At 45.7% G+C, this 27,107-nt stretch overlaps 8 protein-coding genes across 8 annotated transcripts; 2 read left to right on the top strand and 6 right to left on the bottom strand.

Annotated features, from left to right (window-relative positions):
* Positions 1-33: 33 nt before the first annotated feature.
* Positions 34-948, top strand: PAAG_07901 (hypothetical protein; the record flags this gene model as incomplete). Its single annotated transcript, XM_002790166.1, has 1 exon — positions 34-948. The coding sequence occupies one exon, from the start codon at positions 34-36 to the stop codon at positions 946-948; it is 915 nt and encodes a 304-aa protein (XP_002790212.1).
* A 1,158-nt stretch (positions 949-2,106) lies between these two features.
* PAAG_07900 (phosphatidylinositol-phosphatidylcholine transfer protein) lies at positions 2,107-3,493 on the bottom strand (the record flags this gene model as incomplete). Its single annotated transcript, XM_002790165.2, has 3 exons — positions 2,107-2,793; positions 2,933-3,056; positions 3,243-3,493. The coding sequence occupies 3 exons, from the start codon at positions 3,491-3,493 to the stop codon at positions 2,107-2,109; spliced, it is 1,062 nt and encodes a 353-aa protein (XP_002790211.1).
* A 2,736-nt stretch (positions 3,494-6,229) lies between these two features.
* On the bottom strand, positions 6,230-8,800 carry PAAG_07899 (GTPase-activating protein; the record flags this gene model as incomplete). Its single annotated transcript, XM_015846364.1, has 4 exons — positions 6,230-6,390; positions 6,457-8,302; positions 8,358-8,491; positions 8,581-8,800. The coding sequence occupies 4 exons, from the start codon at positions 8,798-8,800 to the stop codon at positions 6,230-6,232; spliced, it is 2,361 nt and encodes a 786-aa protein (XP_015700799.1).
* A 4,817-nt stretch (positions 8,801-13,617) lies between these two features.
* PAAG_07897 (exosome component 3'-5' exonuclease) lies at positions 13,618-16,180 on the bottom strand (the record flags this gene model as incomplete). The annotated part of the gene is made up of 2 exons (XM_002790162.1): positions 13,618-15,523; positions 15,603-16,180. The coding sequence occupies 2 exons, from the start codon at positions 16,178-16,180 to the stop codon at positions 13,618-13,620; spliced, it is 2,484 nt and encodes an 827-aa protein (XP_002790208.1).
* A 440-nt stretch (positions 16,181-16,620) lies between these two features.
* Positions 16,621-17,312, top strand: PAAG_07896 (hypothetical protein; the record flags this gene model as incomplete). The annotated part of the gene is made up of 5 exons (XM_015846363.1): positions 16,621-16,661; positions 16,739-16,776; positions 16,835-16,905; positions 16,979-17,052; positions 17,126-17,312. The coding sequence occupies 5 exons, from the start codon at positions 16,621-16,623 to the stop codon at positions 17,310-17,312; spliced, it is 411 nt and encodes a 136-aa protein (XP_015700798.1).
* A 125-nt stretch (positions 17,313-17,437) lies between these two features.
* Positions 17,438-17,753, bottom strand: PAAG_12462 (hypothetical protein; the record flags this gene model as incomplete). Its single annotated transcript, XM_015847944.1, has 2 exons — positions 17,438-17,593; positions 17,673-17,753. The coding sequence occupies 2 exons, from the start codon at positions 17,751-17,753 to the stop codon at positions 17,438-17,440; spliced, it is 237 nt and encodes a 78-aa protein (XP_015702446.1).
* A 2,187-nt stretch (positions 17,754-19,940) lies between these two features.
* Positions 19,941-22,332, bottom strand: PAAG_07895 (phosphatidylinositol N-acetylglucosaminyltransferase subunit GPI1; the record flags this gene model as incomplete). Its single annotated transcript, XM_002790160.2, has 5 exons — positions 19,941-20,243; positions 20,311-20,408; positions 20,483-20,944; positions 21,001-22,135; positions 22,201-22,332. The coding sequence occupies 5 exons, from the start codon at positions 22,330-22,332 to the stop codon at positions 19,941-19,943; spliced, it is 2,130 nt and encodes a 709-aa protein (XP_002790206.2).
* Positions 22,333-23,375: 1,043 nt separating this feature from the next.
* PAAG_07894 (DNA mismatch repair protein msh-2) lies at positions 23,376-26,334 on the bottom strand (the record flags this gene model as incomplete). Its single annotated transcript, XM_002790159.2, has 3 exons — positions 23,376-24,638; positions 24,697-26,235; positions 26,311-26,334. 3 exons carry the CDS (start codon positions 26,332-26,334, stop codon positions 23,376-23,378), a joined length of 2,826 nt encoding a protein of 941 aa, XP_002790205.1.
* Between the last annotated feature and the right edge of the window lie 773 nt (positions 26,335-27,107).

The raw sequence follows: 27,107 nt of genomic DNA, 5'->3' as shown, positions 1-27,107 counted from the left end.
AGACACCTAACCAGTCCGAAAAGCGGCCGTAAAATGCAAGCCCCTCACCACCGCAAAATCGAACTCCAATCACCCGCCGATCTCTCATACCTCTACACAAATATCGTCTCCCTCTCCCGCCAAAAGCTAGATCTCCACTTCCCCCCTTCCGCCTCCGCAGTCGCAGACCCAACCTCCACCCAAAACCACAACCAAGACCCCGACAATGACCCCCTGAAATCCCGCGTCCGCACTTTGGTCGACGACTTCATCTACAAAACCTTCCTAACTGCCGCCCCCTCCATAAGCATCAATGGCCTCTCGCCGGCCGAATCTTTTAAAAACGGCAGCAGCAGCAGTAATGCAGATGGCACGGACGATGTTGCAGGGCCCATCTCATTTCTGCACGCGCAAGAGACAATAGAGTATGAACCGTATGACACGGCGCTGGCGGCGCGAGTGGCGGCTTTGTATGCGCAGTTGGAATCGTTGACGACGACGGTGGCGCAGCTGAGGCGTGATGCGCCGGGGAGGGCGGCGGGGGCGTATGCTGAGGCGTTGAGGGGGGTTATGCTGGAGGATGATGAGGATTGGGGTGAGGAGGAAGGAGGGGAAGGGGAGGAGCAAGGGGATGTGAGTATGCTGGATGTTGGAGAGGGAGAGGGAGGGGAAGGGGGTGATACGGCACAGGTACGATGTCAACGACGAAGGCGCAGAGAGGGTCACAGCAAGCAGGATTTCACGTTGCATGTTCCATTTGGAAGTACAGAGGGGGCGAGGAGGAGGTGGATTGAAGGGGGGGTGGAGGAGGTGTATGCAAACGTATTGAAGACGTTGGTGAGGTTGCAGGATGGGGATGCAGATGTACAGGCAGGCGGGGATGAAGTTGAGGGCGATAGTGGACTTGCAGCGACGGTGGGCAAGGTAGAGAGGGCAAGGAGGGCGGCGGAGGTAGTGGAGCATTTATGATCATGATTCATCTGTGTCTTCTGCTCTATTTTGATTTTGTTTGTTTCCAGAAGGGCGTTTTGGACTGCTTTTAAATGGGATCGGCTGGTGTTCAGAGTCTTTGGGCTCTGGGATCTGGGAACTGGGCAATTGGATATTGCATCTTGGAAATGGGATGGGTATTGATGTTGTCTTTTAATTGGCGTTTTGCGAAAAGATACCTCTTAATGAATTAACCCGTATATACTCACAGTCGCCTCTCTTTGCAATTTCGTTACATGTGTGAATAAGTAATAGATCAACGACAGGATATCTATCAGCGCTCTTAAGAGCAAAAACCAGACAGATATTTTCCTAATTTCTATCCTCCATTTTACTTTCTGTCTTCGTCTTTCTTCTTTTTATTTTATTTTCCGACTCTCCCTTCATATACTTCTCTACAAGGGTGTGTAGGTCAAAAGCATGTGAATAATTAGAAAAGAACATGCTTTTAAGTGACTAGCCCGCTAACCAACAGACACAGTGCAGATAGGTGGTTTTGTTGAAGACCAGGAGACATAGACCTGCAATCTGGAAAAATTTAGGTTAAAATGTATAGAAAAAGAAGTAAATGTTAGTACAAGGATTAAGATTGGGACGGTAATAACTTTAAGAGTTACGACAACAGGGGTGGAATAAAGTTGCATACGCGCACGACATATGGGGACCCATTTTCTTTTCGGAGATAGCAACCAAACAGACAGACAAAGCAAGATCAACTGGGCGAATGGAACAGATGTGATGAAGGAGGTGAATTGGCTAGAGAACACCAAGGGAGTAGACATGTGGTAAATGCTGAAAGGCGACATACATCAATCTAACGGTCTTTTTATAGAGGGTGTGGAGGAAGCTCAAAACATCGTGTATAAATATTTCTTTTCTCAAAATCAAGGCGATGTGGACTGGAACATATATTCGAAAATAAATAAGGGGGACTGCAACGGCACAAAATATATATATATGGCATAAAAGAACAGTAGGCACGCGCCCATCTCATTTTCCTCTCGTGTCAATCAAAAAGGCCGCACTGGACAGCAAAAAAAAGTAAAATTTAACAAAAAAAAATTTAAAAGAAAAGAAAATAAAAAGAAAAGAAGAAGGGGGGGAGGAGGAGAGGGGAAAATGAGGGAAAATAGAATTCTACGCCGTAAGCTCCCCGTTACTCGACAGGTTAACAGTCCCCTTGGCCGTCTCTTTCGCCGTATCCTTCTGCTTCTCAGCCGTCGAAGCCTCCACCCCCTCCACCTCCTTCACCTCTTTCTTTTCATTCTTCTTACCATGAATCTCCTTCTTCGCCCACTTGGGCTCCCTCGCCCACTCTTTCTCCTGCCAAGGACCCATATCACTCAACGCACAGCCACCCTCACACTGACACTCCCCCCCAAACTCCTTTGGTAGATTCTCCTTGGGCACCTGCGCCAACAGCTCCGCCTCATACCCGCTGCCCAACACATGAATCTTCTGTACAGTAACCGGATCCAAAAAGCCCTTGACGACATTGAAGACGCTGGAGAAGCCCCAGGGGGCGTTGATGAGGTATAATTTGCCCAGACGCTCTGGGTAGTAGTTTTGCGAAATGGCTGAGGCCTGTTTGACGTAGCCATAGACGGAAGGGACGCGGGTGATGCCCACACCTTTGAGGTCCATGATTGTACAGCAGGTTTCGAGGAGGCGGCCGGCTTTGCGCGAGCAAGCGGGGAGCCGAGGGTCGGCGAGCTTTTCGTATTCGCAGACTAGGTTTTGGAGCATGCGTTCTGCTGTGGTGATTTTGTACATGGCGTTTAGGTCGATTTTGCCCAGTTGTTCGATGTAGACGGGGCGGCCATCCTGGATAATAGGGTAAAGATTGATTAGTTGGAGTCTGCTGATGCTGTTGGTGTGGGATAGGATGGGATTGATATATCGCCTTCTACATCTATTCCCGGAGGAACGGGCAGCAGGTAAGAAAGGGAACAGAATATCGTACCTTATCTGTCTTGTGATAATATTGTGGATAATATTCAAACACCTGCGGTTTCTCCGGGTACTCGAAAGTATGCACGAGATCGTTCGTGCCAAAGTCCTGCCGCCATTTCTCGCAATCAACGAACCTGACAAACAACATGGCCGTCAGTATACCTCAATCCACTCATAGAAATATCAAGATATATCTTCTGTATAGATATATATCTCTCTACCCCTCCTATCGTCCAGTCCAGTCCAAGCAGCACCACCCACCGCTAACCAAAAATAATATCTCAACCACAACCATTCCAACAAGGCATACGGTTACATACATAGTCTTCGCAGCCTCCACATTAAACTTCCTCGCACGCAGGAACCTCAGCAGGGACAAGGTATCCAGACGCTCGGTATAGCCCAGCTGCTCGAGCATGGTCCGTAGCTGGAAGACCTGTGCATCCTGCTCGGGGGTGGTATGGCCTGGGTGACCCGATTGGGCGTCTGGGGCGGTGGTTGGGAAGTCATAGTCGTCGTACTTGGGTTCGAGTTCGAGTGGGTGCGAGGGAGTGATTAAGGAGTTGCTCATCGTGCTGGGGCTGTCTGGCTTTGTTTCCGTTTTTCCTCCTTTCTTTCTTTCCCCTTTACCTTTTCAAGGCTGTGGTTTTTGGTGCTTGTGATATGGAAGCTGTGCTGGTTTGGATAAGAATAACTGTACGGTTTGGAGGAGGAAAGCGGGTGTTGTGAGAGAGTGGGGTGGTGAAGGGAGATGGGGTCTTCTATTTAGAGAGGAGTGGAGAGGAGTGGAGGGTGGAATGTGGCTGTTGAGGTAAGTTTTTGTAGTATTTATCTATAGATCAGATCTCGGAGGAGGCAAAAAGGGAGGGAAAGTAAGTGAGGGAAATTCTTGGTTTGGTGTTCAGTAACCCAACTAGTTTTTTTCTTTTTTTTTATTTACTCTTTTTTTTTATTATTATTTCCCTCTCTTTTGAAAGTTGCACTGCGCCTCCCCCTTTATGGGTCAAATGGGAGAATTAATTTTAGGTATAAATTATTGGGCTGTTATGTCTCTGCTTTAGTCCTTGGTGTTTTTTTCTCAGGGGATGAATATTTGTCTGCGCTGTTCCTGTCGCTTGTCCCGGTTGTTGTTTACTCTGTGGAGTCTGATTCTGGCGGTCTGGTTGGCTGGTTGGCTGCTTGGGCTTCGACTGGTGGAGTTGAAACCGTTAAAGGAGGATTCGGTGGATGTTGTCCGGTCAAACAGAGAACTACCTTCTGGTATCTGTTAGGCACTCGGGCATAAATTCGGACATCTCCTTCGATCTTGAAGCTTTCTTCAACAAACAAAATTGAGAGCATGAATAGATGTCATGGCCAATATGTAAGCAACCAGGTAACTAGTTAATAGTCAACTAACAGTTGAGTTTTCCCTCTCTTATCGCTGGTGGAGAAACTCTAGGCGCTGGGCGGACTTCCCAACGAAGCCCTATGAAGCCCGCCGAAAAAAAGGTGGGGCGGGCCAAGGGGCGATGAGTTGATACCTGGGGAGCTATGTACGGTACCATCTGGAAAGCGAAACAACGAAATACGGCTTGACAGAGGATGGCTAGATTGCTGGCATCTCCAAGTGAGGCATCCTCATTGTCGAGGGCAAATATATAGGCATACATTTAAACAAGCGTTGAATCGAGCATAAGTGACCCACTCTCATGAAAAGAAGAATCAAACGTGTTCCATTACCTACCTGAACATGCGGCGAGCAGAGTACATGTAAATACCTGGACCTACTACCTAGGGGTTTCTGGATTCAATTCATTCGTGACCAAATACAGAAAAGCCTCTGTAAAAATACACTAGGAGTGGAATAACAGAAACAAGCAAGGGAAGACACATCATCAAAACTTCTTGATAAACTGATTTCCTGAGCCCAGTACCTAGTTTTAAAAAACAAAGACTTAGCTTTCTTCATTCTTCCTTCGACCCTTTCCTCTCGGTTCCGCCACCGAAATGGGAAGCACATCAAGTCAACGAATAATGTTACAACAAAATGGGGCAAAAAGGCAAAGAAAATTAACAAAGCGGAATTGAGAGAAGGCTAAGAATGCCTCGAGAAATGCAGTTTCAGGGGATATCAAATGGATAGAGTGAGAAGAGAAGAGAGGACCATGGGTCCTGAAGACACAATGGAACAGAAACTGCAGAAACTGTAGAATTGGGAGAAAGACATCATCCGCCGAACAAGAAGAACAGGAAGGATATAAAAAGGAATGAAACTAATCATAGCTTTCAATCCAGAGGCAGCAAAAGGAATATTATAATCAGAGGACCAGGGGCGCAGTTGGGGAGGAGAAAAAATGAAATGGGATTTTGAAGAAGAGAATTGTGTAGTACAGAGCTGCGATTCCCCTCCCAGAAAGATACAAAATGCATTGTCTTACTGTTCTTTTGCTATATGTGAATGTGTGCATGAGAGTATGTGCAAAACCGTAGTAGGAAAGACATTTATTTCGTAAAAATTCATTCCCAGAGCAAGTCAGTCCCCCCGACCAGCAGGGTATATTCATTCCTTGAAAGGGGAGGAATCATCCGAAACCAAGCAAGAGGATTGAGAATTTCAGCTTGTGGTTCGTTCCGAGGAAAAGACTTGCAAAACTGGAAAAAAAAAAAAAAGAAAAGAAAAAAGAAAAAAAAGAGAAAAAGAAAAAGGAAAGAAAGGATATCAAGATCGTCGTCAAGGGAAAGGCGGCAAAAACGAAATAAGGCAACCAGCAAAAAGAAAGAATGAACATAAAAGAGTGAAACATAAGCAAAAATGTGACCATAAACATTCGCGGAAGCTCAATGTTTCAAAAGAAGAGGAATCAAATAGTGCGGGCATGCCAAACCTTTAAAAACTCCAGAGTGCAAAAAAATAGAAGAGAGAAGAAAAGAAATAAAATACTCGAGAATAAAAGCAAGAATAAAAAAAAGATATAACCTGATGCGTTCGGTGCTCAGAGCGGGTAGAAAAATGGGAGTAGATGATATTTATTCTTCTCCCAATCGAGTCTCCAGATCGTTTAAACCATCACCTCCAACCCCGTAGTGGAAAACTCCAAGGGGCTCCATCGAAACCAAGAACACGGGTGGATATACTGTAGTCGTCATGCTCGTTCACCCCACCTCTGTTGCCCGTCCATTCTATCATCAAACCCTTCGTTCTTCTCGTTCATCTGACAAGCGAAAAAAAATTGAAGGAAAACGGGGCACTGGGTACTGAGACTATACCAGACCGGTGCCCTTCATATGTCTTTGTTTATCCTTCGGCTGTTCAGTTGCGTAAAATTCACCACCCTTTCTTCCGCGCGAACCGCTTATTCAACAGTGAAAGAACCCTCGAAACGTTAAACTGCACATACTCCAAATCAAGATCTTCCTGGTTATCCTTCTGCATCTCCAGAAGATCGTCTAGTTTGAGATCGAGTTCTAGAAGACCTCGAGCGCGACCTGTAAGACGGATGTTAATAAATGTTCCGGGAAATGAGTAAGAAGGTTAAAAGTTTAAAAACCCACCTTTATAATGCAAACTGATAACAAAAGTTCCCGGCAACGGACTCTTGAACATAAAATAAATATTCGCCCTCCGATTTTCCGGCACGTTACTCTTCCGAATAACCCCTTCCTTCTCCAACTGCTGATGCGTAAACTTATAAGGCCCCAACTCCTGATGCTTCTGCTGCTTCCTCTGTTTCCCCTCAGACTGACTGCGCACGTTATGCAGGTACGATTTGTACGTCTCCAATTGGCCCACGAGATATGCATTGTGGTCGCGGATGGTGCGGAATACTTCGTCCAGTTTACGAGTTTCTTCAAGTACTTTCTCCTTTAGAGAGCCCAGGTGCACGAGTTCTTGCTCGACTTCATCGCGGAGGAGGCTGAAGTCATCTGACCGGTCAAGAACGCCGAGTTCCTGCAGTTGACTGAGTAGTTCCATCGTCCGTATGCCCTTGCGGACCATGACGGCGTCATTCTTGAGGGTTGCAGCTGCTTCAGCTATACGGTCGAGACGGAGGGGACGGCGGGTGACAGAGGAGTTGTGCGGGAGGGATCGCATGATCTGGACAAAAGTTGATTTGGCTTCCATGAAGTAGACTTCTTCTTGGGTAATATCTAGCGCCGATGTTAGGTCGTCGAGGGCCGTTTCCCACTTGCTAAATAGGGGAAGGTTGATGGTTCGGTTCTCCTTGCGGGGCAGTTGGGGTGGTGCAGGTCCGAGTTCCTGGAGAAGATGGCTCAGGTGGGAGTGCTGGTCTTGGGCGGCGAGGGTGGCGCTGTGTTTGTCGAGCAACGCGTGGGTTGCGTAGACCTCGTTCAGGGTGATTTGAAGCTCTAGATCTCGCTTGGATAGAGCTACGTAGTTATCCAGTTCCAAACTTTCGTAGAAGTCTTGAACTTCGCATAGGTCGAGAAGAAACTTATTCACACGCTCTTTGTTCTCGTGGATGAATGGCTGGAGTTTGGCCATATATGGTTCCTTCGCATAAGTCGGCTTATTTGCCAAGTTCTGTAGCATCTTCGCGATCAAAGTTAGGGTGCGGCGGGGCTTGTCGGATGGGGTAGCTTCAATGAGCATGTAGGACCGAGGAGTTACGATGGCGGGATTGATGAATCGCAAAAAGAAAAAGCCGCCAATAAGTGTACAAATAGTCTGGTCCTGGGCATCGGGATACTTCCGCTTTGACAGACTTCGAATCTGTTTGCAGATCCACCGGATACCGTATGGAGTTTCCTCAAGACCTTCAATGATTGTTTCAAGAAAACCGTTTGCGATGTCTGTTAGCATCTTCAATCGGGGCACAATGATCTTCTGGACTTGTTCGTTCTCTGCAGCAACCTCTGCAGTTACTGATTTTGGCAGAGAAGGTGGGAGAGTTCCAGTGGATAATTCGATTTGCTGGACCATGCTCTCATACACTTTGAGGGGGTTAATTTCTAGATCAACGTCGTTTAGATCGATAAGGGAGTTGATTTGGTCAGCTAACACCTGCTTCAAATAAGCCTGTCCGGGGCCTCGTCTGGTATAAGTTGTCATCATACGAGAAACAGGAGTGTTTTGGCGCAGAAGGGATGAATATTCTGGAGTGTTGTCAAATTGATATGTCAGTACAGACTGGAACATGGTCAGCAACAAATGTTCCTCTCGACTTTCGTATTGGTTGCCGTAGATGGTGAACATCACCGTCTGGAGCAGGGAATCGATTTCCGCCATCGTCACCAGACGACACAGATGCGCAATATGGCGGGGCTCAGATTGTAGAAGGAAGAGAAGGTTTCCATATTTCTGAGTCTTATCATCATTGGGGAAAAAGCCCTCCTGGAGGTCATTGGCATCTTCGAGATGGCTGGCAACTTCGTTTTGCTGCGAGTAAATCAGACCTAGATGAAACTAAACGCATATAAGTGTAACAACACACCTCTTCCAATGCCATTCGATTCTGAATCAGAAGCGCAATCCGTGAATCCAGGTATCGAACATCTTTTTCCAGTACAAAGTTCTTCTTGGACTGGGAAGAGATCTTCGATTTCAGCTCGCGTAAAGTTCGTTGAGCTAGAATGAGAGAGCGGAATAGAGAGTTAGCTACCCGCCCAGTACCTATGAATTGAGGATAATATATATATCCAAGAACTACAACTAACCTTTAGCCAAATCATCAGAGATCTCGAGGTCTTTCTCCTTAGCCGACATTGAGAGGTATAGCGCTGTGACAGACATTCGTTTTGATTGTCTGACAGATCGAGTATCATGCTGGGAAGAAAAGGTATTCTGTCTGGAGACTGGCTGGAAGGAAGAAGCCGAGGAGGCTGTCGAAGCCCGGGAGGCTCTCGACGAGGGTTGGAGCATGGTTGCGACCGACATGGTTTTCGTGTGAATTTGAAAATCAACCTAAAATGGAGAGGGGGTTGATAAGGGGAGGAAATGATAAAAAAGTAGGAGAAAGAAAGAGGTTAAAGAGGATAAGTTGATGTTTAGTCAATGTCGGTCAGTGATTGGGATTATTCTGCAGAGAGCAGGGGAGTAGGAAGTTGCTTGAAGAAATGTTGATAGATATTTTTCTCTAGGACAGTTGCAGTTGGTGACTACAACACACCAGAAAGGTTTTACCTGGCAGAGTGAAAGACCTCAAAATTCTTTAACTTTAGAATTTCAGACACACATTGAACCAGCAATAAGTATGAATTCTAGAGCCAGTTAATGTGAATGGTGGATTGTAGAGGTTTCAATGATAACATGGATGCGTGTTGAATTATGAAATCCAAGCAGAGTTATCTGTCAAAATCACATATGTCGGACCCTACACTCCATTACCGATGCTTCCTTTATGTTCATTCAATCTAAGGACGATCTCAGTTCAGTCAACTGAGTTGTCCGTAGCCACACATAGGAGGGCGGAATTGATTCGAAGGAATGATTCGTGCGTCGATATTCGCGGGGAGGGATCTGTTTGGCTGGCGTTGGGTATCGCACAGATATATTATAGGGTCAGGTAACGAGGACGGGATGGGAGGTAAGATGGATGGGTATTATTCTAGATGCGAATTGGATGGATAGTTGATGGCGGATGGCGGATGGTTGGATGGTGTTGTAGAGGAATCGATCGAGGTTGAGGGGAGAGCTGGGAGGGGAGGAGTAATAATGACGGGATGCTACGCGACGCAGGGGTAATGGCCGGGGAGGGAGAAGGGCTAACTAGCGTAGGCCGTAGACTGGGAGAGTGTGGCAGGGGCAGATGATGGAGGAATTGGTGGGAGACAATGGAGAGGAGGCGATGATAAAACTGGCAAGCCACAGCAGACGATCAAAAATGGGATGTCAATGCGCGGGGGTGTATACGGAGTGCTATGCGGGGGGGGAATAAATGAAAGAGGAAGAAGACGACGAGGAGCAGGTAGAACGAGGTGATGATGTCGATGGTGGGAAGGGAGATTGGGAATAATATAAGAGACAAAAACGGGTTAGAGGTGCAGGTGGGGAAAATCAGGATTGGAGGAGGATGGGTTTTGTCGAGGGTGGTTTAGTAAGTTTAAGTGAGAGACTAAATGAAGAGGGAGGGGAAAACAAGCATAGCTGTCACTAACTATTAATTGGTAAATATTCAAGATAACGAGCTAGTTAGAGAGTTGAAAATTAATGAACAACCCAAGGACACCCACTTCTCACTTCAGGTACCCGGGCCTTGGACTGGGACGGAACCTGAGACTGATGAAACTGGTAACTCGTAACTGGTAACTGGTAACTGGTAAACCTGGGTAGATTAGGAACTGATTCCAGGCACAGATGCAAGCCTTCTATTACTACAGTATTAGTTCATCCCCTTTTCTCACCATCATCATTACCATTTCACTAACTACCGTCATCATCAAGGTACAGCATCATCATTGAATATTTACGGGATACATGGATGGAATCGATGGTCTCAAGCGGGGTGGTGTGGTGGCACAGTTGATATGATCCATGCATCCTAATATTTACCTTGTCTCGGTGAGTCTTTTTGGGTGTCACGTCACGAACTCTATAGAGGATATATTCCCTCCGATAACTTTACAGGCTACCGGAGAAGAAGAACCAAAAAAGCAAAGAAAGACATACATGTATACATGATACACCGGTACATATGCGAATTATTAGAAGAAAGAGAGGGTTCACAGCGGAGGGGGAATCAATGAAATCTATGACTCTAGACTGTAGCGATATACTTCGGAGGATAATTTCCCGGTTGTTTTTGTTGAACATCAATGAAGCTCTCTGTACTTCAGGCACAGGAGCGGATTCAGGACCAGGAAGCTAAGAAAATAAAAAAAAAAGTTCCTTTTTCAAATTTCTCTTCAGGAACCAGGTTGGGAGATCATGCAACCTTGCTCAGACCTGTCAGCACAGCTCAATATGCACCCTGATGCACTGACCTTTCTCATTGCAGTGTCACCACCAACTGACCTTGGTGAGAACTGGTGCGGTCCAGCTATGACCAAGTCACACTATTTCATATGTAGTTAGTAACTCTTAGAATTAATCCGAATTAATCTGAAATTAATTCGGTAGACATTATTTTTAAGTAAATTAATATACTTGAAATTATTTTCAATATTAGTTTTAAAATATTTCTCTTTTTCTAGTTTAATCTTTACAGGAAAATACTTTAATTTAATAATATAAAACATTTAATTAATGTTCTTAATATTATGTAAAGTTTTTAATATTTATGATATTAAAGTATTAAAATTAGTAAATGTAATCAGGCAGCGCTGAGACGGGGGGTAGAGGCGCTTTCTAGGCATCATTAGTGGTGTGATTCTCATAGTCTTCTGCAGTGATGATTTATAGAATTTATTAATTACTATAATAAAAATATAATCTTTTCTTAAAGAATGTAACACATTAATAAGATGTAAGTCATAACTATAAATCAAATAATGCTGTCTAACTAGATTAACTGTACAGACTCATTACAAAGTCTTTTCCGGTTACTGATAATTATGAAATTTCATTGACGCCTTACTTCTAAGGTGAATCAGTACTGCATGAAGCAGTCATAGTATTCCATGAACCGAGTTAACCTATGATTCAGAGCGTATTTTGACTTCGCTTTCCGAACTACGGTAACTATTCTACCCCTGTCTCATCATCAACCTCCTCAAATCCTCCAATTCCCTCTCTTCTTCAAAATAAACAATAACCAATAAAAAAAGCTAACTACTCCGTAGCAGTCGGAATATATAAGTTATTCCCTTACACAACTCTCCGCAGATCCTTCCTTTAGTTTGAAAAACGGTCTGCCATCAACTCCTGCATACACTAATCCGACCATCGCTTTCTCTAATATACTTTGCACCGTTTAACCCAAAAATGGCTAAAATTCCGGAATCTGGGTAACCTAAGGGTTATCCATGGTAACCCTCAAACTTCCTCACGATAAGACAAAGCAATCCCAGGTTCAGATCAATGATTCCAGCCTGACTCGCGAAAGCTGGTAGTAGAAAGCAGCATCGGAGGCGAAAGTAAGTATCGTTTAATTGACATCATCAATTTCAGTTGGTCTCCAAACATATTTTATCCCCTTGCTGAATGACGTTGACTAGAACTCCAGCAGCTTAGAATCTATTTACGTATGTACCGATATGCAGATATGTAATAATCGGAAAACATCAAGCTCTTCCAGAAGGCAGCTCAGAACAGAAAACTGAGAGAGCAGAGACTCATTTCAATCTCATCTAAGATTTGGTTATTGCGATGGGTCCGGTTAAGGGATAAACGGAAACACCACTCTTATTAGCACTCATACAACCGAACTGACTATCCAGGCTAAAGTGGAGCCACAAAATTCTCATACCATGGTCGTGTACTGTACCTCACAGCTGGAATAGAGTTAACCTCCTGCTGATTGAACCCTTTGGGAGATCGATCGTTAGGCCGCCCCGAGGGAACCGGCTCGCCGGGACAGAATGGTGAATATCTTGGTCCCCACTTAATTCGTTGGTATCCTGCACAATAAAAAGTGGATTATTTACAAAGAACTGATGAGAGAGGTGGAAGTCCCTCTCTATCCCCTCCCCCCTACCACTTGCATTAATCTGGGTTGCGCGATGCGATAAATCAATTTGTAAGCAGGAAATGTAGAGTTGCCGTTGGGGATGCAGGGGGATCTGTCATTGTTAATAGGTAACTCTTATGATGTGATTGTCTGGATATCCATGAATGAAGATTATAATCAATGATGAATAATGCACGTACAGTCTTCCGACAGGATTCTCTGCACAGTGCACATGAGGGACATGGATGGACATTAACGTGGACGTGAACATGGAGGTAGAGATACCGAAGGGAGCTCCGGCCTGATATTTCTCCTTTACGGATTGATATCAGGGGATGGTTAGTATCTGAAGATATGTTGTAACTAGCCACCGCATTTTACATCTATCTATTTTGCATTCGGAAGGCATGTCTTTGAATCATATGATATCAACTCCGTTCACCGCATGGGTGGCGGAAAATGTACCTTTGCTGGTGTAACCTGCAAATCATTGGTTACCCGCAAGGGGTTCAGGGGCTGAAATACGGTTGAGTTTTGTTGGCTATATAGTGCGATGGATGGTTTTGTGCGGGACACCACCCTTTCCAATCTCTGCTCTAGATAAGCTACATCCTGTACTGTACCTACGCCAATTTCTCGTGTTTGTGTTATATAGCACACACAAAGGGGAAAGCTTTCATTTGTCCATCTCTAATGTTATTCATAAAGCAATGCCTAACTATCGATTGCTGACTACCTTTCCTTGTACTAAACCATTTAATCCATGGGACCGTTAAGGTAGGGGAACACGGAAGGGGGAACTAAGAAATAAAAAACCTTCATTCCAGGAAGGTAGAAAACCCTTGTCAACGCGCCAATGTAAAAAATGAAACGTTTCAAAGCCTTTGCAAAGCAGAAACAAAACAGCGCTGAAGGGCAGAAATTTCAAATGTGGGTAAGAATAAAACAACCCCCAGGAAGCCCGTTGCCATGAAGCCGTAAAATAAGAAAAAAAAGAAAAAAAGTAAAAGTATATGAAACGAAAAACAAGCGAACAAGCCTGTAGAATATATGAAAGAAGCCCGCTGTACATAAAAGAAAATATGTCTGTTCAAATCATTCCATCCGGGGGCGAACCACCTGATTCCTTCCCCTCTAAAACAAATCTCTACTTTCGGAAAGTAAAAGATTTCCCTTCAATCTCCTTTTTCACTTTATGCATTCCCTGTGGCCCTTCCATTGCTTTGGCGTACAGGTTGAACTGTCGTTTCTGCTTGTGTACCCCTCGATATGGTCCATTATTGCCCCCCTTGTTTCTATTCTCCACAGACTTGGAGTGAAGGACGGATTCGGCGTTGCTGTAGTCAAAAGGAGTAAAATTGGCTATATCTTCGCCATTACTGCTGTTGTTGGTGGCATGGTCATGTTGCTGTTGAAGCGCTGATGCCAATTTCTGCTTCTTCTTTTCCCGACGATTCTTTGCTTTGGCCTCAGAATTATGTGGATTTGATTTAGAACTGGCGTTGGAACCGGAGACGGAGGGAGATGCAGGCTCATCCGTTAGTGTGACCGTCCCAGTTTGCGTTATTATTGTTGAAGCTGCAGCTGCAGTTGTAGGCCTCTCAATGTCTTCTGAACCGTCTGTCGATAGGGTTATCTTTCTTTTTTTTGGCGCCCCGAATTGCTTAATCGTGAAAATTTCATTGGTTGTACTGCTGGGTTTCATGGTAGCGGTGATGACCTCAGATACATTAGCTTGCGATAGAGTAGTCTCCTCTTTTACCAACGAGATAGTGCTGGCTGATACTTTCGTCGAGATACCAGGAAAGGGAAGAGAGAGCAGTAATGCTTCTGCGGTGGCTGCCAAGGCATGTGGCACTGGAACTGGTGGATGGGGTTTCTGTTCTAGAGTGGAGCCCCAAAGTTCGGACACCTCAGCCCTAGCGGCTATAGCGGGATGGCTAATTGTTCCAGCCTGAGGTGATGATAAAGACAGGGGCGTTGTGGGTTTGGATCCGTCGGTTCGCTGCTTGTATGGGAAAAGTACATCTCGGAGTTCTGGGCCAGTTGCGCCGGCAAGCTTTGCTTCCTTGATAACCTGGACTAGCTCTGACATTCTGGCTCTGACAGGTGGGGAAACAGGGGAGATGGTTCTGAGAAGAGAGGCTGGATCCAGAGGCATGGCGTGGGCAATTTTGAAAAGCGATTGCTTTGAGAGAATATACTGAACGCCTTCATCTTCGGATCGTGCAAGTTTGTCTCGCCACTGATGTACAGCCTTGAATACCGCGAACTGTTCTCGACTGAAAAGGGTGGAATTTCGAATAAGCATGTCGTGCCACCCGCCACCTCCTTCTCCCGTTTCTGCGTTATAAACTGGACGCTCATACCGTTGAAGAGCTTCTTGTCTAGACTTCTCAAGAACGTAATCTACCAAGTTGTGGGCAGGTGTTGAATTCTCCACAAGACTGTTTCGAATATGGTCGTAGATATAAAGAAGATAGTGGGTATCTGATCGTGCATAGTCAAACATGCCAGGTAAAAGCGGTCGCAGTCTCCAATCAGCCATCTGATATTTCTTCTCCGCCTTGAAGTTTACAAATTTCTCCAGGAGAAATTTCAAACTCCTCTTCGGGTAATTTAGCGCTACCGACCCATGGTATGTATCAAAGAGACCGACAATGTAAAGACCTAGGTCACGTTGAAGCCATATTATATCCATAGTTGAACCGTGAAGCACTTTCAAGATCTTGGGATCTGTAAACACTTCGTTTAGCACCTGCAATTCCTCGCGCCATGGCTTCAATGTGTCGACAATCCAATCTTGCTCTCTGGTACTGATTTGCATGAGACAAACAAGGCCGTGGTACGAATGCACGTCATGGTGTTCTAGATCAATGGCTATTTCGGTGGCTTCTTTCAGTTCCGCAAGCATGGAGTGGACTCCTTCGAGGGTATCCACAAATGTGGCGGTTGTGGCATCAAAGGATTTATATTCGACCGGTGGGGATATTGAGTATATCGATTGGGGGTAAGGCGAATTACGTATTTCGGTCTCGTAGGGATGTTTGTAACTAAGGAAAGAACGGATTTATGTTAGTATTTGAACGTCCAGCTCAAAACGATCCAGAGATGTAAGGGGAGTGCTCTTACAAGGTTATAGTGCCATTGGGGCCAGTTTCGCCAAGGCTTTCAGATAATGGAGTTATCGCATGGGGTTTAGATCGGAGTAATGGCTTGAAAGGAGAAGTGTCATTGTTATTTGGACGAGAGATGAACAAAAGCTGCGGCTTGGAAATTTTGGATGGACCGAAGTCGTAAACACTAGGGAATTGAGCGGTTGCGGGCCTTTTGCTGACTGCGGCGCTTCGTTGCTCTTGCGATGGGCTAAGTTTCTTGATTACTCCAGTAAATTCATCAAGGCAAGCATCGGCCTTTTCCAAGAGCTCATCAATCACGTCCACAATGGATCTCCAGTTGTCTTCCAAGTCATCTTCATTGTGTAGTTCGGGGATGCGCAGTCCTGATCCGGACGTTGCAACTTTCAGGATGGAATTTGTTAGGCTGAGGAGGCGTGCGCTTTGCTCATCAACGGACTCGGATATATCCTTATTCAAAGAACGGTGGAAATTCAGGTCTTGCGACGACACTTGTGTAGCAGACCTGACAGTTTTGACAAGGGCGGTCTTCGCTTGCTCTTCATGCGAAGCAAAGTCTTCAGCGATCTCCATAACTCGTTCACTGTAACCGTTGCATTTCTCGAATAAAAAGATCGTGGGCGAATTACAAGAGAATAAAGGGACAAAAGAACACACGAAGGGGTGGGACGGGGAACGAAGGGCTTCTTTGCTGTACGAACTGTTGCGTGCACACGGCAAAAATGAAATATACAAGGTCCGAAGTTTCTTGGAGAAAGGTAAGTTGCAGAAGGGCGGAATTAGTTAGTTAAACTTCAAAAGTCAAGTTGAGATGGACAAATGTTAATCCGGGGCACCAGTAAATTTGCTGACTTCATCTGCTTTGAGCTTCAAGAAAGGAAAAGAAACATTTTTTGTTCTCCTTCTATCTCAAGATCCCAGATCCCATGACTGACCCTTAGCACTCTGGCAAGCTTTAAATTAACTGTTCTCACACTGCTAGCAGAGTCTTGTCGGGTACCCCTAACCACAAGATGTCAGCCTCTATAGCACCAGAATGCAACAACATCAAAGAGTATGTTTCAGAAGTTACTTCAAATGTTGTTGTACATGCAATTGTGGGATGTAGGAAAGTTGACCGATGTTCTCAAGGAAATATGAAACATGCTTCTTGAAGTGGTATAGCGAAAGTATGAGCCCCAAGTGCCGTTGGCCCAGCTTCGACGGCTAACTCGGACTTGGAATTAGAGTATCTCCGTGGGAACACTACCGACAAGGACTGTGCGAAAGTCTTTGAGGAATACCAAAAATGCCTTTCGGTATGTCTCCTCCCCTCCCTCCCTTGCAGTTCGTCCCTCCTTCTCTTCGGGAATTGACGCTGCTCCGTCGTAGAAAACTCTGAAAGAACGAGGACTGGACGGGATGGTGGAAGAAGCTCGCAATAGTAGCAAGGAGAGCGATGCTGAGTTTCTGAAAAGGAATCCTTGTATGATGATCACTGGCCACCAATTTTGCACGGAGTACTAATTTTGGTGGCAGAAAGACCATGAGATGTATCCTAAAGGGACTGGTATTTGGCAGGGTTGTTGGGAGGAGGGTTGGGGGGGTTCGGAACTATGGGGTGGCAAAACGAAAACCAATGTGTTCGGAGGAGACTGAGGCCACGACAGAAATACAGAACGCGAAACACGTGAAGACGATGAAGATGATCCATAAAATGCGATGACATTGCTCTACAGATTGAGGATGGTGAGGATAGACGGCGGAAAACACACAGAAAAGTACCAGCAGCCGAGGAGAATAAGCAGCAAATTGCAATTTGGAAAGAGAGCAAATTTTCTTACCTGGTCATTACCACAAGCGGCGATTAGGGTATTCGGCCAAGATACTCAATGCTTTTGCAATGACTTCTGCTTCAAAGGGGCTTGGTGAAAGTTTTGGTCCGTAGTGGCGGGAATCGTCGATGACGTCTGATACACTTTTTTTGTCTGGATGGACGTTTTTTTCCTGGCTTTAGGTTCTTATTGTATCTTGATTCCATGTCTTTCGCGGTTGCGTATCCAAATCTGCGGCCAAAGTCGCGTACCATCTCATGCCACAAGATGTCCGTCCCAAGCCTCAGGGTTGCGAGATAGATGTCTTCTTCGATGCCCCAGTCCCGGTGCATTTTGAGCCCTTGTGTATGAACCACGCGGTAAGAAGACGGTTAGGACGTTTATCAGATACTGTGGTACGCGTCGAGAAAACGTGTCTATGGGTGCCAGAGAGAGAGTGTGTGTTTAACAGAATGATTAAGAGTGGGAGTGCGTCTGTGTATGAGTCTGGGCTGGTGGAGGAGGGAAAGAGGAGAGGAGACAATGAGAATGTGGGTTTATATGAGCTTTTTAATCTACAGGTGTTGTTATCCCTCCTTTACACTCATCTGTTTAGCACTACACATGACAACAATGTCGCCGTGGTGAAACTTTAGCCCTGTGTTCATCAGGCGTTATGCAGTTGTGATTTCTGCAGAGGTCCAGTCCAGTGAGGACATAATGGCCCTGGGGTTTCTTTGTGTCCAGTTTTCTTTCCTTTGCTCCCATATTTTTGGATTATCCCATGAACTGATTTTGTTGCTGAGGGGTCGACAACCTCTGAAAGGCTTCAGCTCACATATCACTCTATTCTACGATGATGCCAGATAATGGCATCGGGCACGATCCAGCCCAACTCAGGTTTTCCTAAAGTGGACAGAATTATCTCAAGAGATTTCTGCCAGTTTTCTACTGAGACCGGCCAAGGCTGCCGCATGGGCGGGCCTGCAAAGATATGGAACAAGTCTACCGAGCACAACAGCGCTAGGCTGTCGCTCGAGGCGAGGACGCTTTTCCGCCCCTCAGACACCAGTCTGCATGGCGTTTTTCAAACGGAAAAGGGGAAAAGGGGGCAATCTGAAGGCTTTGGGCATCACCGATCAGGGGTAGGGTCCTGCCAACCCCGCTCCCAACACCGATGCTGTATTCTTTCCCTTCAATCGGCAGTCCAATAGCACCTGCGCAACCTGCAAACCTTTCCCCTATCCTAGCCGTTGATGAATTCCTTGCCTTCAGAACAGATGTTACCTCACCATTCAAGGCTTCCAAAGCTCTGTTTCCCCTCTCCCCATATCAATTGGGCTTGTTCAGGGCTGTAAAAGGGCACAACGGCAAACATTAAGGAAGACGTTAGCAGCAACCACAAAATGCTGCAGTTATAAACCGCGGAATCACATCATGTCTTCTCAGTTCAACTTACGCAAAGAACTTGGTCAAGCCACCAACCTATTCCGTCGTATATATATAAACCTAACTCCCACCCCACAACCTCTTCCCTGGTCACATTAAAATAAAGAGAGCATTCCAAGCCCCTAATGTGTTTCTCCGTCAGTTGTATCTCGGACAAGCTTCATCAAATGGACTTCCTTGCCCAGGTGATTCTCGGCCGAGCAGTTGGGGGCGAGCTATTGTCTTCCGTTCATTTATGTTCGAGGATATCCACGTCGTTGCTTCCCTGTCTGTGTTAGTTTTGACAAGGGCTAGCAGGGTAGTGTTTAGATATCGTCGTTTTATCATAAAAGGCCCATAGGGGTATGAGCTGCTCCCAAGAGTAAGATGTTTCAATGATTCATTGAGAGGTATATCTGTGTTGAATATACTCTCATTGTATTAAAGCACAACTTTTGCAGAAGTTGAATTTTCAAGTTTCAGAGGCATATTCTTGATCTTCACCTTGATATGTGGCAGCTTTTAATGATCACAAAGAAATGTATCAGGTGTATCTTTCTCTTTCCAGATCAACTCTACGTCTCAGTTCAACTCTAAAACATTCAAATGGTTAGTATATATATCATATACATATAGTCTGTTGCGCATTCTACCTTGCGGTGATGGAAAGTTCCTTATGTTTCTGCAGCTTCATGTTGTGATTACGCAGTTGGCATATTGGTCGTTATCAATCCGGGAGCTCCGCAGAGTCCTCTTTTAGCCTGTCCCATGTCCATTTCCATTGTTCCTGAATTTCTTCCACTGGTCCCACTGGTGAGATTATCTTATTTACTACCTTCTTCCGCCAATTGAGCTTACGAAAGGAAGATGGACCAGCGGCCTCCATGTTCAGCCCGATCTATGGAGACAGAAAAGGAAGAAAAGAGGTAATAATACGACTATATGCATAGTAGCAAGAATTATGTCCTGAACATTAATAGATCATTTGGAACCCGCTAGGCAGCCAGACCAATCCTGAACTCCTTTCCGCCCCTTACCACATCTAGAAGCTCTAACAAAGCCAGACAAGTACCAGAAGGCTGCTCTAGCATTTCCTCCACTCCTGCAAAACCCTATGACCGATTTCCCCTTCTCCTGTCAAACGAAAATCCATTCGGGATCTTCGGTACGGGTGCCGTCACATTTGCCGTGCGGGGTTTCTTCTCTGTCAACCGCGACCAAACTTCCGCAATCCCGACGCGCTGAGCAGGTAGCATGCTATACTGCAAACTATACATGTTCCGGCGATGGATGGGGGGAACAAAGCGACCTGTTACGAGGCAGAGGATTACGCTAGGTGCGAGGTAATGTTTGCGGAGACGGTGGCCAAGTTGGAAATACTGGTCGAACATTTGGCGGAGGGAGAGGGGTATGGACTTGTTTGGGCAAACAAGGCGTCAGTTGAAGTTGGGGGAAATGGGAATTGATAGAGATAACTTTTACCTGGAGATGGATATATGAGGTTGAAGTGGTGGGCATTTCGGCTGTTGTAGGTGTTGATGGCGGTGTTGGGGCTTTTCGGAGTGAGAAGTGAATACCGCCTGCACACGGAAAGTGTTAGTGGATCTGGGAAGGACTTGAATCAAAAGAGATCTGTGGAACAACATAATCTCACCTGGTAAGCGCCCTGGATCCTTCACGCGTAGCATCACCGCAAAGAGCGGAAAGTGGTTCAAAAAAGCAAGACAAGTATCTAGAGTTGCCTTAAGGGATATTATAATCATACGGGCAGAAGCAAAGGTGAGATAAAATACAATAATGGTGGGTAGCAAGAAGAAGAGAAGCGTGAACAATATCGTGCCCAAAAGTAATTGGTCGAGGTCATAGTCGCATGAGTCTATCCGGTTGCGGAGGACATTTCGCTTTTTGCCCCGAAAAAGATGAAATAGGGATATTATGATAGTGAGCTGCCAGTTAAAAATGCGGGCGGACGCGATGTAGAAGGAGTAGATATGGACGGTTAAAATTGATAGTAGGTCAGAGAACATGGCAATGGACATACTGGCACCGGCAAAGCCAGAGCATCCAATCATATAGATTACATGCCGGAGAAACGGTCTAAGGCCGGTCAGAACGCCTGAGGAATTTTAGCATGCGCAAACAAGATACGGGGGCTGGAGGATTAGAACTTACTAGCCCAATGTTCTATGACCCACAGAAACAAATCGCCCATAAAAACAGCCAGCTCGTTGTTAAGTTTCAGACCTGCAGGCCACCCCATAAGCCAAGATATTGTCCGCTGTAAACCCTCGACCGTCCACAACGAGAGAATCGAGTTAATTTGTGACGCTACCCAATCAGCATTATCGACGATATAGGATCCAAGAGCAATCCCAATTATCACATCATTAGCCACTAGCCACAGGCTGTTGTAGAACCTTATATAGTCTGGATGGCTATTTGTCACGCTTTCCCAGTCATCTTTCCGTTTTCGCAAAGTCAAATACTGAATTGGCCAGTAACAAAATTGCTGGAGTCGTATATCAATCTGTTGAGCTGTAGCGGATATATCCTTTAGCGCAGCAGCTTCTGGGCGAGCTCGCCATTCGAGGACACCCAAAACAACTTCAGCCACGACTCGATGACTGATGAGCGCTGCAATAAACCCTTTCGTAATGACGGGATAAATCCATACCAGAAATACATAAGACAAAACCATGTAGAAAAGGTCCCATGCGGTGCTCGCAGATTCAACAACCCGTTCACCAACACTAAGGCTGCGTTTTGGTCGGGCACCAATCAAACTCACATTTTTTACAAGAAGCGTTTCTAATTCGAAGGAACAATTGACCTGGTTAATGATTGCTGGGAGAAATTGTTCCTTTGGTGAAGGAACATGCTTAACCACAGTGTGGAATTTCAACTTCTCGACAAGCTTCCGGGTTTGCGCTTTCGCCTTGACCTCTGCTTGGCCAAAATCGTCTAAGACCTCTCCAGTATTTTCTAAACTTGTTGGTTTGTCCTCCAGAATTAAAGATATGGGCCTCAGGGACATAAACTGCATGTGCGTGGGATGGGGTCGTTTGAACGTAATAATCTGGATGGAAAGCTTCGTCTCAGGAGGACAGAAGATCCGTGGAACTTTAGAAGACGGCTTCCATATGATATAGAGGTGGGAAGGGGTAAACGCCGTTGGTAGTTCAGTAGGGTTTGTCGAGCCCAAGACATGCATCGAGTGCTTCCCGCAAAGGGCCATTATCCGAGATATCGGATGGGGGCTGCTGCGGAACAGAACGCCGGTTCGCAGTGCATTTTCGACATTTCGCGCCTAAGAGGAAATAGAAAATGCGTCAGAAACTGCTCACGCAACAAAGGGTTTGAACAAGGACTTACTTCCACATGCTCGAATACGGTAACCACAAAAAGATCAAACTCTGAGTTCCTCCACCCCACGATCACACCGGATGATGTGGACTTTGGTATGTCATTTGGCCAAAACAACCGCAGCAAACCATCACTCAGCATCTTATCATTCTCCTGCCCTTAGAACGAACCCCGGCGCCGCAGCTGCTCCCGCGCCGATATTCCGTGGCTCACCGCACGAGGATGCTAGTTAACTTGTAAGCAAAGGGGGGTTATTGTTGTCGGAGAAGAAGCGCATGGAATGTGTACCGAATTTATCTCTCGCGTCACAATGAGATTGATCGGGATGATAAAAAGGAAGTAGAAAATTGAAAGGACAATAAATCCCTTAGTAGCGCGAGTCTAATACAGTTTTGTCCCTGTCAGTCTCTAGGAGCCACGGGAGGAGCTAGGTTTCTTTCTTTTTTCATTTTTCATTTTCATTTCATTTCATTTTATTATTATTATTAGGGGAACTGCAAACGTACAACCACACCGTGATCCCAAGCAAATATGGCCAACTCGTACAACCGGGTGACTAGATCCCACCGCGCAGTAATGTAGCCAGCTACGAATATGCCAAGCGCGAGGATTGAGAAAGGGTGCATCAATTAAGAGCTATCGTTCGTGCATACCATACCTGGGATGAAAGCAAAGGGAAGACGTTTCCACAGCACTAAGTGCCTGATTCACGGCCAGTTGTAGCTATGAGGTTGATTCAGTTTCAGGAAGCTTAAACACGGTGCAGTGGCGTAGTCTGAAACCAATCGTAGTTCGGCGACACAGATATCCACAAGACACCGAAGGGCGAAAGTAAGAGGAGGCAAATTATTTTTCATCCGTAGAATCGAGCTTGTCTATCTATGGATTGGAGGTTGAAGATGGGTGGTCACGTGATTTCGCGGTCCAGCTGAGCGTCGACGTCATTCAAGGGAAAATTTCCCCCTTTAAAAGTAACGTCTCCGATGAGTAGCTAGTAATTAGTGGGATTAAACAGGGAAACCTTTGAGATTTTATGAGATCTAATTAAAGTGACAACGATGCCTCTGTAACTCCTATATATATTGGCCCAATTTAACCAAATTTCGCCAACACCAGACCAAAACAGAAGAGTAAAATTAGAAAGAGGTTAAAAAGCAGGTGAAATGATAACCACATCGTTTAAATCATAGAGCCTTTATGCCCTGAAAGATCTTGTTATCTCGGAGTTTTTCGTCGGCTTGTACCATATCCCGCATCTTCTTCTTCTTTTCCTCCAAGGTGAGGTTTTCATTGCCCGGGGCTTCTATCTCAGCTTTCCACTTCAAGAGCATGGCTTTTAGCAAGGCACTCCCTTCCGCAACTTCCTCGGTGGAGTATCCATCTAGAGTGGCAGGCTGTTGCTGGTTATCGACTGCGGTGGTGGTGAAATCTTCCAGCTCCTCTGCCTTTTGCCGTGCCATATTCACTACTTTCTCAGGGAAACGGACGAGTTCTGCCACATGGATGCCAAAGGACTGATCACAGACACCTGGCTCAACCCGGTATAACAGAGTAACCTCTCGCTTCTTCCTGTCCGCGCTATCATTTTGTTTCGCGTCTTTCCCATCACTAATAAATGCCACGACATGAAGATTCTTCACCGATTTGGGATAACGATCTTGCAGAGCCGTTAGTTCGTGGAAATGGGTAGCAAATAACGCGAAACACCTGATTTCTGTGATAATATGTTCCGATATCGCCCAGGCGAGACCAAAGCCGTCATATGTGCTTGTTCCTCGACCCAGTTCATCGATTATAATCAAGGACTCCGATGTCGCTGATTTCAAAATATTGGCGGTTTCAAGCATTTCTGCCATGAATGTCGAAACCCCTTTGAGTTGCGAATCACTAGCTCCCACACGAGCAAGGATAGAATCAAAAATGGTGAGTTCCGCCTCAGAACATGGTACGAAGCAACCCGTTTGGGCCATGAGAGCGATAACACCGATTTGGCGGATGTATGTGGACTTCCCGCCCATGTTGGGGCCGGTTATGATGAGAAACGAGGACTCATTGCGGAGTAGTGAGACATCGTTTGTGATGAAGGAGATGTCGTCCTGCATCTCCATACAGGGATGACGAGCTTCCTTTAAAATCGTATTTCCCGTTCCTCGGGGATGAATCTTGGGTCGAACGTATGCAGAGGGAGCATGAACAGATACGTGGGCAAAACTGACGATGACATCTAAATGTGCTAGAACGCTTGCTAGTTGCTCTAGGAGCGGGCAGTAGGAGGCTGCGACGTTTACCACCTCCTGAACTAAACCGGCTTGTGTTCGGTTATAGTTTGAAGACAGCTGGTCATGTTCTCGCCTGAGCGACTGCATTGTTGATGTTGTGAAGTATACTCCGTTCTTCTGGGTCGAGCACTCTTGGTATTCTCGTTTATTGCGAATACAACCCGCTTCCTGAGTAGATCAATTAGAATCTTATAGAATCAAAAAATCAGTTACGCACATAGCTTACATTTCGTGTCAACCGGAAACACCAACCATGAACTCGATGGTTTTCGAGAAAGAGCTTTTTGTCCGTGTCTTGATTCAAGTCTTTTCCTACCATCCTGTGTTCGACGTCCATGTCGTGCTTCAGTTCGTCGAGCTTCTTTCTGATGATACGGAGGCTGTCATCGAATTCAGGCTTAATAATGAACTCGTGATTATCCAACGCGTCCAAGTCGACTGTAGTTTCAACCATCTCCGCCAGCTTGCTGAAGTTATCAGAGAGACTGCGCAGTTTGGATGTATACTCTGTCTCAAGAGGCTCTTGGTATTGCTCATCAATAACGGCCTCGAGGGTGTTGATGAATCCGGGCAACCTGATTACAACTTGATATACTCTCACCACATCCTCCAGGTTGGCCATTTTGCGCAGGAATCGTTTCGCTAAACGGTAAAGATCAGGGATAGACCGTAGTTGATCTTCTTGCATAGTCTGTCTGAGCTCAGTGTCTACCACAAAGGCTTCTACCAACTGCTGACGCTTCTCGATGTCGGCGTGGTTCATCAGTGGTTGTTTCAACCACTGCGCTAATAATCGGCTTCCCACTGGAGTCTTACAGTGATTCAACAACCCGTACAGACTCATATTCTTCGCGCCATCGCGTGGACCAGGCATCAGGTTTAACGCTCTGAGAGCCGATGCATCTAGTTTCATGTACTGCGATAAGTCATGCTGATAGAGTTGATATTGGCCAAAATTTGATGCATCCGACATAGCACCAAGATACTTGATCAAAGCTGCAGCAGAGCCCATTGCTAATTTCAAATCTGTCTGGGGTAATATGCCAGGAGCCATCTCATCCCTCAACAACCTCGCAAGATCCTGCTCAATATCCTTCGTCCCGAAATCAGCTATGGGCCGCTGAGAAATTGCGATTCCACAACTGTCAAGAATAGACCGGATTTTCCCCAGTTCAACATCCTTCTTCTGGGTCTCCGCTATAACTAGACACTCCTTGACCCCTAGTTGAATAACCAGGGACTCAAAGTTAGAGTAAAGATCGTTATCCACAAACTCACTCACACCAAGTTCCCTGACACTGGCGTCGGCAAAACAGACTCCAACAAGTCTAGCCTCCGATGCCTTAGCGGATACTTTAACTGCAAGGATAATAGGTGAAGAATCCATGGCTGCACCACTAGCTCCCAAGTCCTCCTCCACATCTTGCAGATTGCCCGGGCTGGCTTGTTTTGCCAGCGTCCAATTTGCTTTTCCCCCACCCTGTGACACCCATATCTCCACTCTCATACTCAATCGGAAAAGAGCTTCGCGTAGGAAGTTCCGAAATACAGTCACTGTCATGGTTACAGATGGGAGACCTCCTGTATCACTTCGTCCTAGTGATTTGAGGACGGAGGTAGTCTTGTACACGGTCCGGGCAATGTACTCCGCATCAGGACCATGAGCGGTGTAGAAATCCCCCCTGTCAAAGACACGGACTGTGGAGGAGTCGTCCTTAGCGGGAAGGGACCGGAAGAACCGTATGAACCCCCCTTCATCGTCCACCTACGGAGATAAAAGAGACGTGTTAGATCAGCGAGCAATTTCAAGGAGACGTGAGAGTTCAGAAAATTAAAATACCTTCAGTTCTGGTCGGGACGACATTTTCCAAATAAAAACGACATACGCTGCTGCTGATAGAGCAATCGAAGCTTAGCAGGAGAAAAGGCTGTAGTTCGCGGTTGTGAGAATAATGCCCCCGTCCTCGCCTGGCAGGCAAAGCTGGACGCAAAGTTTAATGGTGTCGCCATATCATGTGATATCGCGTCTGCGGCAGGTTATTGTGATGATGTCAGCGCTAACTAACTAACTATAACTTAACTAGGTTAGTTTAACTAGTTATTTATTTAACTATTTTCGGGTTGAAATATCTGACTACTACAGGATTTTGGCTGCCCGCTTCGGGGATGGATTACGCTACTATTATCATTGGCCAGCTGGAGGTGGGAAACGGCCTCGTTTTTTGTATTTTTTCAGTGTTGTTGATTGTAACTAAGCGTCAAAAAGATATCGAAGGATCCTATCTACTGGAGTTGTTTTGCCATTTATGATGGATTCCTGATGACTACGGAGTATTGAGATGTTCGTTTTCATTATCATCATCGATGCTTTCTGGCAGCAAGTTTCTTCCTTCAAACTCTCAACAGTCCAATCCCAGTTCTGTTTCTATATTTGATTGGCTATGCCCATCCAAGTAAGACATCTTCCCAAATGGGGTATTCTCTTCACATTAGCACATGGTTTCAACGGCCTTTATTCAGTCGACGATATGTTTGAGTCATATCTGTCAAGACAGCGTCAATGTTGGTCATTTGAAGATTTGTGGTGAGCTGCTGCTAACTTGAGAATATCAAAATCTAACACTGGGGGTTCTTGCA

This window comes from Paracoccidioides lutzii, assembly GCF_000150705.2.
Source record: "Paracoccidioides lutzii Pb01 unplaced genomic scaffold supercont2.27, whole genome shotgun sequence".
NCBI classification, from domain to species: domain Eukaryota; kingdom Fungi; phylum Ascomycota; class Eurotiomycetes; order Onygenales; family Ajellomycetaceae; genus Paracoccidioides; species Paracoccidioides lutzii.
The sequence above is the reverse complement of the archived record's forward strand: the minus strand, read 5'-3'. Positions and strand labels throughout refer to the sequence as shown.